General features: G+C 55.4%; 1 protein-coding gene across 5 annotated transcripts in view; it reads right to left on the bottom strand.

Moving 5' to 3' along the window:
• CHST15 (carbohydrate sulfotransferase 15) overlaps positions 1 to 13,187 on the bottom strand; it is a 99,637-nt gene that overhangs the window by 13,676 nt on the left and 72,774 nt on the right. For all 5 annotated transcript variants that reach the window (XM_060286444.1, XM_070043907.1, XM_030831998.2 and 2 more), the window contains exons 6-8: positions 11,763 to 11,919; positions 5,846 to 5,993; positions 2,457 to 4,152 (exon numbers count right to left, since the gene is read on the bottom strand). In XM_060286444.1, the coding sequence (XP_060142427.1) occupies positions 3,962 to 4,152; positions 5,846 to 5,993; positions 11,763 to 11,919 (496 nt within the window). In that variant the 3' untranslated portion in view covers positions 2,457 to 3,961. The remainder of the gene's footprint in view (positions 1 to 2,456; positions 4,153 to 5,845; positions 5,994 to 11,762; positions 11,920 to 13,187) is intronic.

Genomic DNA, 13,187 nt, shown 5'->3' with positions numbered 1-13,187 from the left:
ACAGGGTCCTGCCTGGACAGGAAGATTCGCCATCTCAGAACAGACGTGTCGGGAAGCTCAGCCCTCTGCTAGGCACTCAGACCTGCGTGGGCCCCTCAGGGCACAGCCGAAAGGGACAGACCAGTGGGCACCCACTCCATCCTCTGACTGCCGACCAGCCTACTGGACCCACCCCCCTATTGCTGGCTGAATAACGGCTCCCAAAGGTGTCTGCGTTCTAATTACTGGAACCTATAAATGTTACGTTATCTGGCAAAAGGGGCTTTGCAGATGTGACCTTGATGACCCTGCGTTAGCATCCTGTGGACCCAGAGTCATGGCAAGGGTCCTTGCAAGAGGCCAGAGGGGGAGAAGCAGAGAAGGTGACAAGACGAGGGAAACAGTGTCAGAGAGAGTCTCAAGGTGGAGGAAGGGGCCACATGCCAAGGAATGCAGGTGGCCTCTAGCAGCTGGAAAAGGTAAGGAAACGGATTCTCCCCAGAGCCTCCAGGAAGCGCCAGTCCTGCCCACCGACATCTTGACTTGAGCCCCGTGAGACTGAGCTTGGATCTCTGAGCCCCAGACCTGTGAGGAATGGCCTTGTGGTGTTCGGTTCAAGCCACGCGGTCTGGGGTAACCTGCTGCCGCTAACATAGCTCTGCAGGCAGCCCTGCCAGGAGCAGCTCTGGGAAAGTGAGGTCTTTAGCCTCGAGTCTCAGCAGGATCTGCCCACAGGGAGAGGATTCTGGAGCAACAGAAAAATACCCGCCCACACGCAAGGCCTCTCACGGCTGGACGAGGCCCAGCTTCCTCCAGCAGCGCGTGGCCTTTGCTTCAATTCCCAAACGGAGTCATCTGGGGAGAGGTCATTCCGAGGGGAGGTTTACACGAAGACGGAGGTTATCCTCGTCAGGACGTTCCCTGAGAGCTGGTTCCCGAGTCAGGGCGGGAGGTGGTCCCACAGCAGAGAGGGTTTTGGACAGGCCCCAGGGGAGGGAGTCGTGCCATCAGCCCTCCACCCACCCGTCTGTCCCGACCCCTGTCTCCCACCGGCCGCTTCTCCTCCCAGGCACAGCATCTTCCCTGCTGAGTGAAGCCGTCCCTGGTTTTGCCATCAGAGCTGGGGTCCTCCTCATTTCCAGGCCTGGACTCGCCAGCCCCTCTTCCCCCAGCACACAACCATGGGGGGCAGTGCTGGGGAGACACTCGCCCAGGGTGAGTCTTCCCAGAATTCGGGGACCAACCCAGGCTCCCCGCTGCCCCCAGGATGGCCCCGGCTTCCAGAGCCCCGAACTTGAGAGGACCTCATCTCTCAGGCTTGCCCTGGCTACACTGGGGGCCTTGAGCGTCCAGTGACAGTGCCGTGCACCCAGTGACACCAGGGGTCTCAAACTCGCAGCCCCCAGGGGCCAGGCGGGCCCCGGGAATGAGGGCAGCAGCCTGCTGGGAGCAGCAGGTCCTGCGGTCACCCAACCATCAAATCTAAATGTCTGAGGATGTCGTTAGGCCCGTCTGTGGGTAGGGCTGGACGTCGCCGCCCTGACTCCCGCCCCTGGCTGGCCTCACCAGGGTGTCCGTGGTAACGTCTGATCTCTCCCGCCTGCTCTACTCTCTTGCACCGTCACCACATGCGGCGGGTCCCCTGCGTACCGGGTGCACATCACACGCAGGTGAGACACAGAACTGCTCCCGTGGTTCATTCACACACAGTGGACGCGGCGGAAAGCCTCCCACAAGTGCTCTGACGGCTCATGAGGAAGGGCATGCACCCCGGGTCCCAGTCACAGGGGCCCACATTTAATTATGTTCAATATTAATAAACGTACAGCACAACAGTGGTTCATTAACATACCTTACGCGACTAAGGGAGTACAATTTGATACAACCCGATGCACAGCTTTGGGGACACAAAGGAACTTCCAGACCGGGTCGTGAGAAATCCTCCATTTCACTTTCGTTCGGGATGACAGGCTCAAGGACCACGGCTCGAAAGGGCAGCTGTGCTGTCACCAAGAGTGGGGCCTCGAGTGAGAGAGAACAGAGGAAAGCAAAGGAACAGACAGACAGCCCTTTGGAGAAAGGCCCCTGGAGACACCGGGTCTGCACGGCGCTGATCGGCACCAAGGGATCGTCTATAAAAAGATTTGTATAGTAAACCAAATAATATTGGAAATAAGACTTTCAGTAGTACTTCTGTAAGAAGCAGAATTACGTTACATGTTGTTCACATGCACAGGGGTGCATAAGAAAAGTTCTTGTAATTACAGTCGGGGCCGAAGAGCAAAAATCTGGGCTGAAAGTGACAAGCGAACTGCAAGAGAAATCAATCCATGAAGGGGTGTGTCCAGAGCGGAGGAAGCTGACCAGCAACAGAACTGAAGGGAGCCCACTCAGAAACGCACACACACACCCACGCACACCGCACCTGCACTGCAAATAAATACACACGCACATGCAAGTGACGTCCCCTACGGCACCTTGTGCTCAGGCCAGGTTTGCCTGCTGGCTGCTGCTCCGAGGGCCACCGGGAGAGAAATGGGGGCCTGTCCCTGAAAGCGGGTGTTCAGGCCCATGGCTCCTTCACAGCAGAAACAGCCCGGCCGTGCCATTCAGAGCCCTCCACACGCCTTCAAGTGGGCCGAGCATCCCATCTCCAACGGCACTAGGGCTGGACAGCTCAGCAAATCCTCACGCCCACGACTGGCGGCTGGGAGTGCGGGCATTTGCATTCTCTGACTGGTGTGCATCCGGGACCTCGACTTGGGGAGTTCTGATTCGCAGAAGCTTCCCTTGACGACCACGTGCAAGGCTTGGTTGGGGTCCCGCCTGGGGCTGTGCGCAAGGACTGTGTTCAATCTTTCCCATCACCTCCAAGTAACAGCAAGACCTTCAGCCCATCCAACAGTAAACCAGGATGCCAAGTGGCCCAGGAAGTTCTGTCAAGGACACAGCTCCCGGCATTCTCGTTCCAAATCCCAGCACAGCATGCCTGGCCCAGGCATAGCTCACGTGCTGTGCTTCCGAATCAGAAAAAAGCATCCTGCCGTTCGTTGAGTGAGGAAGGACCTCTGTCCACACACGGCGGAGAATGTGCTAACAAGTTCACTTGGGAGGAAAGGCAGAGCAGCGGAGCCTGTCGCACCTGCAACTAAAACCTCAAACGGCTGCGGTTCTCTGAGGACCTCAGATGCACGGCGACGGCCAAGATGCCCAGATTTTCCATCAGTTCCTTCGAGGTGCTCAGTCTGGCATTAACAGCAAAACTTTCCCTTCCGATTTTAAACTGAAGTTATATTCCAATTAGAAACTGAAAAAAACCTTGAGAAAACATCTAAAGGGCCAGAAAAGAAAACTCCAGCCAGTGAAACGTAGAAAGTGGTTTGTTTTAAATGCGTTCGTTTTCTGTTAAACGTAAGTGAAGTCCACAAGGCCAGAGGGGAGGAGGTCCCAGACACGAATGTCCTCCAAAAATCGACTTTTGTCTTTTTTCTCGTCAACGGTGAAGTTAACAGGGTTGAAATCTGAAGAGACGGAAGGGCTGACGTTGGGGTAAAAGGGAAAAAAAATAGGAGCCGCCATTCTCCGCCAAAATGAGGTTAGTGATCCAGACAGAGGGTTTCGAAGCTGAATGTATAGTGTACATCTGGCCAGCCCCGGGGCGGGACCTCCACCCAGAACTGTCAAAGCCCAGACTCCACGCTTCCCTCCCGGCACCCAGCCCAGCGTGCGCCGGCCTCATCCCGGACCCCAGCCACTCTCAGAGCAGAAGGGGACCCTTTCCCAAGTGGAATTTCCAACAGCCTCCATCCGAGGCTCGGTGAAGGGTCCATCGCCGGGCTGTTTAACATCACAAAGGAAATTCTGAACTGGTTTCCATAAACGTGGGCCGGGGAAGGGTTTTCTCCAGGCTCTGAGCGAAAGGGTTCCCCACCAAGACAGATTTTCAAAGCATGGAAATCATGGTGGCAGCGGGAACCCGGCGTCACGTCTTCTTCCACAGGAAGACCTCGTCGGCGAGGACCTGCGCCAGCCGGGCGTTAAAAGGCCCGTAGAAGTCCCGCAGGAGCCTCTGTGTGACCGGCCACATGGGCCCCAGGTTCCGGTCCTCGGGACGCCGCGCGTTGGATGCGGGGCTCTTGGTCATCAAAGCCTCTTGTTTCTCACTTAAGGGCCCTGGAACACAAAGGAAAGAGCCTATGAGGCAGGAGGCAAAAGAAACTTTGAGAAAATCCCAGCCGTGCTTCCTGTTGAGACAGGAGTTTCCTGTAAGAATGTGTTCGGAGGTTCAAATTCTTTGGCTGGATCCATTTCTGAGTGGCTGAGGGTGGAAGGTGGAAATTCCAGTGTGAAAGAGCAGAGATTCTGTGGTCCGGTGTGTTACCCCACCCTTGGAAGCAAGGCTGGGGCTCTGGGGCGCAGTTTCATTTCCAACTGCCCGTCAACGGGACCCAGCCTGTCCTTGGGTAACTGGGCGACCTGCCACACACAGTCCCTGCACGCAGCCTCTCCTGCTCACCAGCCACTGGAAGTCTGCCCCCACTGCTTCTACTTCAGGCCGATGCAAAGGGCCTCCTGATGGGGCCATATTTCAGCCTGTGTGTCGTGCTGTGAAGTGGCCATGGGGGAAGGGGAGAGGCCACCTGTGCCCAGAGACCCCCCCACTGGCTAAACCTCCACCTGCAGCAGGCATATCCACGGGGAGAGGCCGGGAACCAGCCAGCTCGTGCTGCCCCCTGAGGCTGCCACTTCCACCCTCAGCCCTCGGGACCGCAAGCCTCTCACTGGCTTAACCCCCGGGACCACTGCTCAGGCCTCTGTGCCCCGGGCCCTCGTGATCAGTCTGAAGTCCTGAGCCCGTGCACAGAAAAACTACATCCCAGTGTCCTCGGGCTACGTGACAGGGAAGGAACAGAATTGGCCTTACTGTCCATCTTAGGGATTAAAGACAAGCTCATGAATGTGACAGAGTCTACAGGTGGCCAAATCAAAGAAAAATGGTTCTAGGCCTTACAAGGAAAAAGTAACCACACTCCATCACGTTACAAGCTCTCCAAGAAAAGGAAAAAGAAAATCAAATGACAAAAGGGTCCCGAGTCCCAGTGGTGGGCAAACAGATTTCAGGAAAAGTTCAATTAACAAAATCCCCAGGCAAGCTCATGAGACAGGGCCGCAGGGGCTTCTGGGGAGGAATGTGCAGGGTGCTCCAGCCTCTCCAGCGGTCCTGGGTGCCGCCTACGGGGGAGCACCCTGCACCCATGGACACTCCTCTACCAGCCGTCACCGTGGCCAGCGACTTGGCCTGCTGCCACAAAGTGCCCCTTGGGACTCTGGCTGGGGGCAGGCTCCCCTCCCTAGAGGCCCAGGAGCCCAAACCCAGCCACATGGCTGTGCCTCCAGGGGTTCCCAGCAAAGCTGAGACAAGCATGGACCTGCCCATCCCCCCCCGACCCCCAGGCCCTGAGGCCTCTGCGAGACGGTCCCAGGAGCCCAGACACCCTGTCCATCCTTAAGGCGCAGCTCACACCCTCCCTTCCAGGATCGCTTCAGCGGCTGGGCCCCCAAGTCACGTGTACGGACCCACCGTGAGATCGCTAACCTCCCCCACGTCACTCTACCAGTTACTCGGTTATTCGAGCCTCGGCTTCCTCCTCTCCCTCCAGTGAGGGAGCTCCCAGACGAGAGGCCACCTCTTCCTCCCCAGAGACGGCTCCCCACACCACGCGCCAAACAGGCACTAACTGGCCTCCCGGCTCAGCCCCGCCCTGCTCGGCTCAGGGGTCTGCGTGGGACGCGGGGAGCGCCTCACAGAGCCGGTGTCCTCGGAGCTCGCGCCCTGCTCCGTGGGCCTCCAGTGCGACATTCATACCGAGGCTGAGAAACCGGAAGACCCTGTGCATGGTGTGCTTGACGTTAGAGGCGTGGTCTTCCAGGCGGAGAATGAGGAACTGTTCTTTATTAAAGACCGTGAGCCAGTCCAGAAGGTACACGGCGTACAGCCCGACCTGCAGCCTCACCTAGGACCGAAGAAGGCAGGCGTTAGTTCAGGGGTAATTCCTCCGACACCGAAGGCGCTTTTCCAAACGTATTACACACGTCATTATAAACCAACAGTGAAGCGTTGTCCCAGCGAACAACTGCCTTCAGAAGTTGGATTTTTTTTTTTTTTTGCGGTATGCGGGCCTCTCACTGTTGTGGCCTCTCCCGTTGCGGAGCACAGGCTCCGGACGCGCAGGCTCAGCGGCCATGGCTCACGGGCCCAGCCGCTCCACGGCATGCGGGATCTTCCCGGACCGGGGCACGAACCCGCGTCCCCCGCATCGGCAGGCGGACTCCCAACCACTGCGCCACCAGGGAAGCCCCAGAGGTTGGATTTTAAACGCCACGTGTTCTTGCTTCTCCATGCTGGGTTTGGTGTCCCCCGCACAAAGGATTCCCACCTTCAGGGTCCCATGCCATCCTCAGGTCAACCCTGCAGGTAGCTCCACACCACTTCATAGTGAGGAGTGGGGAGAATGGAGAGGCCAAGGTCACACCCACCGATGGCGCGAACGTTCTTTGCACATATCCCGGCTGCCTCAGCTCCTATGCCCAGCGCAGCACCGCCGTGAGAAACAGCGGCAAATGCTCCAGCAGCAAGCCCCGAGAGGGAACAGCCAGACGCCTGGCGCCACACGGACGTCCCTGACCTTGAGTGTGTGAGCATACCCCAATATAAGCAGAGCTGTACGAAGCCATCCCTTTCTGCCTACACGTCGGGGTCCGTCCTCCTCCTGTGCCTTGTCTCGTGCCAAGCTGCAAGCATGCGTGGTGAAGCACGAACCTGACCACAGAGAGGTCTGGCCCTTGTCCTCGGCTCCTGGAAGATGATCTCTAGGCCACCTTGAATGTCCTGCCTGGTAAGGGTATCTTGCTTGCCTCGGGGGGTCTGGCTAACAGTGTGAGTTATGATGCGGGCTCTGGGCCACGCAGTACCGGCCTGACCTCCAGGAGGGGCTGGACAGTAAAGGTCGGTCAGGCAGGTACTGCGTGAGGGAGCCTCAAGAAGTGCTTGGGACGCCAGAGGCTTGGGTGGGCTTCCCTGGACGGCAACACGCTGCGTGTATCATCGCATGCTTACGAGGCTGAGTTCAGTCTGCGACCCTTCCCTGCTGTAAACCGCAACCTCGAGTGTGACAGCCATCAGCGTGTCTTGTGATTCCTTCTAGTGAATTACTGAACCCGACAGTGGTTTGGGGGACTGCACCCAGCTTGCACATGGTGTCAGAAGGAAGAGCGTCTTGGGGACTGCCCCCTCTAACGTCAAAGTGGGCTCTAAACTCTTGGCAAGCTCCAAAAAGGAACAGGCCCCTCCCTTTCTGCTCTGAGGCCCCCCTTCTCCGGCACTCCCACCCCTGCCCCTACCCACCACGTCCTCTGGGACCTGGCTCCGTGTCCTGCCTCTGGCTCTGCCTCGCTGTGGTCTTCCCAATTGCTTCTCATTTGCCCCCGTCTCGTCTCTGTTCAGGCCGCATCAGCGCCTGTCTGGCACTGTCACAGCCCCCTGACTGGCGCTCCCACCTCTAGTCTCTGAGCGTGAGCTTCCCACGCCAATGCCTGGCCTCGCCTGGCTCTCCACGTGGGGCAAGTCCCTGGTCTGACTGGACTCCTGGCCCACCCCCTCCCAGCGCCCAGTCTCAGTTCCTGCAGCCGACGCTTTCACATCCTACTTCCTCTCCTTCCCAGCTCGACCTTGAGCTCCTCCAGGGCGGGGACCAGGCTCTTCCATCATCCCAGCCGCAAGTGGCCTGCGCCCAGCCACTCACACTGAACGCGGTGGCAACAATAAGACGGTGAAAAATAGGTACAGACGCTAGTTTCATCTCTCCTAGTGTCACTCCATTTCATTGTTTTTCTAATTGTGTGGGAGGTGGTGGAGGAAGAAAAACAATTAGAGGGGAGAAGCTGTCTCCAAAATCCATCAGCTGCCTACAGCCCTCAGGTTGTCACTACCCTGGACACCAGCTCAGGAAAAGACGTCAAGCTGGGCCAGAGCTAAAGAGAAAGTGAGCACGTGCCAGCCTCGGAAATAAATACCCGCGTCGCCTCCAACACAGACAGACGGCTGCGAGGACACCTCCTTGTTAAGCCCTCGAGAGCTTTTCGGCTCTTCGTCAGCCTCCCAGGCCGGCCCCTCCCAGGGAGGACCAGCCCGATGAGCTTTATATCTTCCGGGGAACCCGCCTTTGCTGCTCAGAACCTTCTAGAAGGAAAGGAGCTGGGAGTTTGCGGCAGGATGAGGGTGTTTTAAAGTAGCTGCCGAGGTCCCTGCACCTGTCGACAGGTGACAGTATTTCCCTGAAAGCGTGTCTGTGTCTTCGTGGGGAGAGCCCCCTCCACTGGCCCAGGCCTCCAGTAGCTGAGTCTTCTCTGCCAGGAGGGCTGGTCCGGCAGCGGAGGGGCCATTGGGGGCAGGCAGGGAACAAACCTGGGGGCTCTTCAGGGGAAGAGAGGTGGGGCCCCCTGGCCCCCTGAACACTCCATCCTCTGGCTCACTCCGACCCCCAGCCCCCTTACCAGTTAAGGGAAGCGCCGCTCACCTCGAGTGACGGTGTCAGCGTGCGCAGCATAACTACTAACAAACCTAGGACAGGCCCACTCAACACTTTTTCCGCACCCTTCCCCAGTATCGGCCAGAGAATCAAAATGGAATGAACATAAAAAGGTTATTTAGGGGAAGTGCCCGATACATTTAAACTTTTAAAACACCAGAGCGGAGAGAAGCCTTTGAGGTTACCTGCTTCAGCCGCCTCTTGATGGAAAAAACAACCAAGGCCTAGGGAGTGCGGGGTCCTGCCTGCCCAGGGTCAGCGGAGAAGACCCTCCAGAGCCTAGTCCTGAAGCCAGGTACTTGCGCTTGGGGCCTGTCCCCCCCCCGTGCTGGGAAACAGCTGAGGAGCCAGTGCAGGGTCTCCCCTGACAGGCACATGCCAAACCTCTCTGGTCCCCATTAGGGATCTGGTTGGAACTCTCTACTCAGCCTCTCCACTAGTTTCACAAACTCCCCATTCATTCATTCTGCAAATAATCTAGCGCATCCTGCACGCCAGGTACCCTGCTAAGCAATGGAGAGACGTTGCTATGTAACAGATGTGGCCCCTGGCCACGTGGCGCTTGTAATCTAGTGGAGACAGAGCTAAAATGGTGAAGAAACAATTATCTATAATCGCCAGTTGTGACACATGCTGTGGGGAAATGAATAGTGTGGAGAGAGAGAGAACAGGTCAGATTGAAGCCAGACCTGAAAGGTGAGGAGTCCTGCAAAAACCAGGAGAAGCACGTGCCGGGGAGGGGAGTGTGGAAGGCTCTGGAACCAGGCTTCTCCAGGCCAAGCACAAAACACACCCACCTGGAGGGCTGTTCAACAGACTGGACTGATGGGCCCACCCCCAAAGTTCCTGATTCTGGGGTCTGAGGCTCAACCTGAGAGTTTGCATTTCTGGCAAGTTCCCGGGGGGACTGATTTTCTTGGTCCAGGGAGCACACCTTGCAAAGCCCTGCTCTGAGGCATGAGGACCTAGCAGGAGAGAGCGTGGCTGGAGAGCAGCAGTGGACAGGGAGGCAGGGGAGGTGGCCTGGAGGAGGTGGACAGGTGGGCGGGGCGGGCTCGTGCGCTCAGGGGCCACAGGAAGGCAGGGAAGGTCTTAAGCGGGGTAGCGCCCCGCTCCACGTACGTATGAAAAAGATGGGCCTCCCCGCACTGTGGTTGAGCTGGGATTCACAGCTGAAAGGAAATTCGCTTCTCTCATCCCAGAAATGAAGATTCACCCCGAAGAGGAGGGTTTCCAACCGCTCTTGCCTTCCTGGCTCTTCCCACTATGCAGGAGCTCTCCAGGGACCGAAGGGTCACGGCGATCCGCATGACCTCACGGCCCCGCCATCCTGTCACTGATCCTGCCCTGGGGTCTCATTCTGACCAGAGATGCCTCGTCATCCTCAGCAATTCATGGAATTGAATTAAAAAGTACGTGCCTCCCGCCGGTTCAAACCCTCCTTTTTAGGAGCCAGCTAGGGAAGGTGGAAATGCCGTGAGCCTCATCAAAGGCCATGGGACCTGGGATTAAACCCTGAGCCTGCCCATCACAAGCTACGTGACTCTGGGTGGGAGAGTTAACCTCTGTGAGCCTCTGTGTCCTCATCTGTAAAATGGGCTTGGATTTCAGGGAAACGGAGAGGACTGAACAAGATGATGCCCTGCAAGGTGCCCCTCATCCTCTCTCTAGCAGGAAGGACAGAAGTTAATCACTGGGGACAACTCTAGACCCTGCTCAGCCTGGAGAGAGCACCAAAGGAGTCCACATGACAGACCTTGCTAAAACTAGCCCTTATTGACCACTGGCTCCCACATACATCTGCCTTCCCACAATTTGCCACCCTAGGAAGTCGAGTCCTTTTCCTTTGTCTTGTCACTTCTCTACATATTTATGGTTCTCTTGTTAAGACGCTATATAAGCCCGAGTTCTAACCACCCGCCCGAGTTCTAACCACCCATCCGAGTTACTCATCACCGGGGCTCTCGTGGATATGTGCACGTGTGCATACGCATGTGTTAATAAACTTCTGTTTGCTTTTCTCTTGTTTATCTTCCGTCAGTCTAATTTACAGGGCCCCGGTCAACGAACCTGAGATGGGTAGAGGAAAAGGATTATCTTCTCGCCCCCTACACGCGAATGAACTACCGCTCTCTAACCCTTACCACAGCCTAGTAAAGCAGTGCTATTACCCCATCTTATGATGAAGCAACTGAGTCTCAGAGAAGCTAAGACAACTGCCCAGAGTCAGCTGCCCGAGTGGGAACTGAACCCACACCACTCTGGCTCCAAAGGCCACTCCTTCTACCCCACACCCCCAGCCAGATTCTGTGTCGATCCTCTGTGCATCCTCCCTGCCAAACTATAAATTCCAGCGGGACAGCCTGGAATCCTACCTACGGCCTCTGTGCACCCTGCCAGATAAGACGGCCTAGATAATGAGGAAGAGGGGGTGAACCCTCTTGACTTTGAACCCCACCGCACCTGGGGCTTCCCAAGCCTCCACCTCAAGCAGATCTCACCACATGGCACGCTCAGCAGAGCAAGGCTGTGGACCACGCTCCGGGTCAGGTGACATATTAGCTTCGCTGAAGAAGGCTTACCCACTGCGGCAAACCTGCTGAAAAGGCACTTGGGACAACCCCGGGTGCTGTGCAGCAGAACACCATCCCTTAGCTAAACCGTGCTGAATTCACCACTAACAGCTTCTTGTGCTTAAAAAAAAAAAAAAAAAAAAAAAAAACGGGCAAGAAACGTACAGCTATATTCCTGAAGGCAAATATGTTTCCATTAAGACCCTGTCGGAGACACTGAAAGTCACTGGTGGGTAATTTTTTAAACCAACAAAACAATCCAGCATTGGAGAGAACGCTCTTAAGACAATCAGAGAGTCGGTCTGCCAATCCTAATTGCAGGGTGTGCTCTCGGAGCCTCACTAAATAGTAATCTTCCTAAATGCGCCCTCATTCTTTCGCAGAGGGAGGAGAGAGCATTGTAACTGGGAGATCGGCGCGGGAGAAAGCAGGGAGCCAGCTGAAAGGGTCCATCAGCTTTTTACAGTTTTTACAGCCATGAATATTTGTTTTGCATTAGCCACCGCTCAAAGGCACAGGGAGAGACATTTGCACATTAAAATGCTTCTCTGTTTATCTGCTAAAATCCCGACGCACAATGCCCTCGCATGATAGCCGCCGAGCAGCCCCTCTGCGTACGCACAGGCATGGCGTTGTTAAGAGTGTTGTTGTAGACACAGGCGCGCAGTGAATAACCCAGCACGCAAGTTTCAAACAGCTGCAGCGCTTCTGTCACTTTCTCATGGAAGTCATCTGCAGATTTATTCGAACTTGCAAAGTAGAGATAGTCTGAGTACAACCTGTGAATAAAACAGATGGGTATCTTTTACCACCGGGAATGTGAAATCTCGACATCTGAGTGACAATGGAAATCTACAAGCAATTATATGACCTCATTTGGTTCATTAAAACACAACCATTCCTCTCGCCACACACCCCCACCCCCGCCCCACCACCCCGGCAGAGAGCCACTTCCTACCACCCTGGACACCCTCGCCCTTCCCAGGGCCACTCGCTCTCCTGGCCCCAGACAAGCCACCCGTAGTCTCTGTGGTTTCTTTTTTTTTTTTTGGTTCTTTCTAGGCGCCTCAGGCCGTGACTGTTTTCACAGTAACAGTGAACTTCGAAACACCAGATTACAAAGACCGTACAACAGCAGAGAGAGGCCGTGAAAATTTTATGTCCCCTCCGGTTCCTCTCTCCTCTGCCGGCGGCAGTAATAACGGAACAGCTGTCGCTCTCCCCATATTACAATTCCGCGTGAAATTCCCAGCCCTTACCACAGACTCTGAACGTTAAAACAAAAATTATGAAACGTATCTTTCTAGGTTGATAGGGACCTATTTTTTAACACAGGGTAAAAATACCCCCATGTACGCATGCAGAGGCCTGTAGGCCTACATGTGTGTCCACACACATGGATCTGTTCACACAAACCCCACCGCACGTATGTAACAGTGTTTTCACACAGGAGCAGACAGCATCTCTCTTTGACCAAACTGTTCTCAGGTTCCTCTGAACCTTCTTCCCAACATGGCCTTGAGTTTTAGACTTCCTTGTGGGTCTCTGTATCGCCAAATTTCAACAAGAATCCTGCTAGGTCCGTTTAGCCAACCCCGCCCCCCTTACCAATGCTGTTTCTTCTTAGTAACTTCCCATCCACCAGCCCACATCCTCCTTGGCTATAATTTCCCACTCTTCCTTGTATTTGGCGTTGGCCACAATCTCGTTCCCCTACTGCAAGACCCGACCACAGTGGTCACTTCACCTATTGCTACAGCCCTGAATAAACTCTGCCTTTTACCATTCTTTAACACAAGTCAGAATAATTTTCTTTCTTTCTTTCTTTTCCGCAAATCTTCTGAAAATATACTTTACTGGACTTTCAACATTACAGACAGATACTTTCTGTTACCATGGGATAATTCTTTTCTTATATCAAATAAACAATAAGTAAAACAAAACAAGTTACAGCACTGTAATGAGCACAGCTTTGTTTTAACGTTTTTGGCCCCAGTTTCCCCTGTGGTCTAACTTCTGACGCCCAGGCCCGCTCTCTCTCCCGTAC

The sequence above is a fragment of the Globicephala melas genome, chromosome 16 (genome assembly GCF_963455315.2).
Source record: "Globicephala melas chromosome 16, mGloMel1.2, whole genome shotgun sequence".
In the NCBI taxonomy this organism is placed as follows: Eukaryota; Metazoa; Chordata; class Mammalia; order Artiodactyla; family Delphinidae; genus Globicephala; species Globicephala melas.
This window is presented reverse-complemented; position numbering and strand designations above follow the sequence as displayed.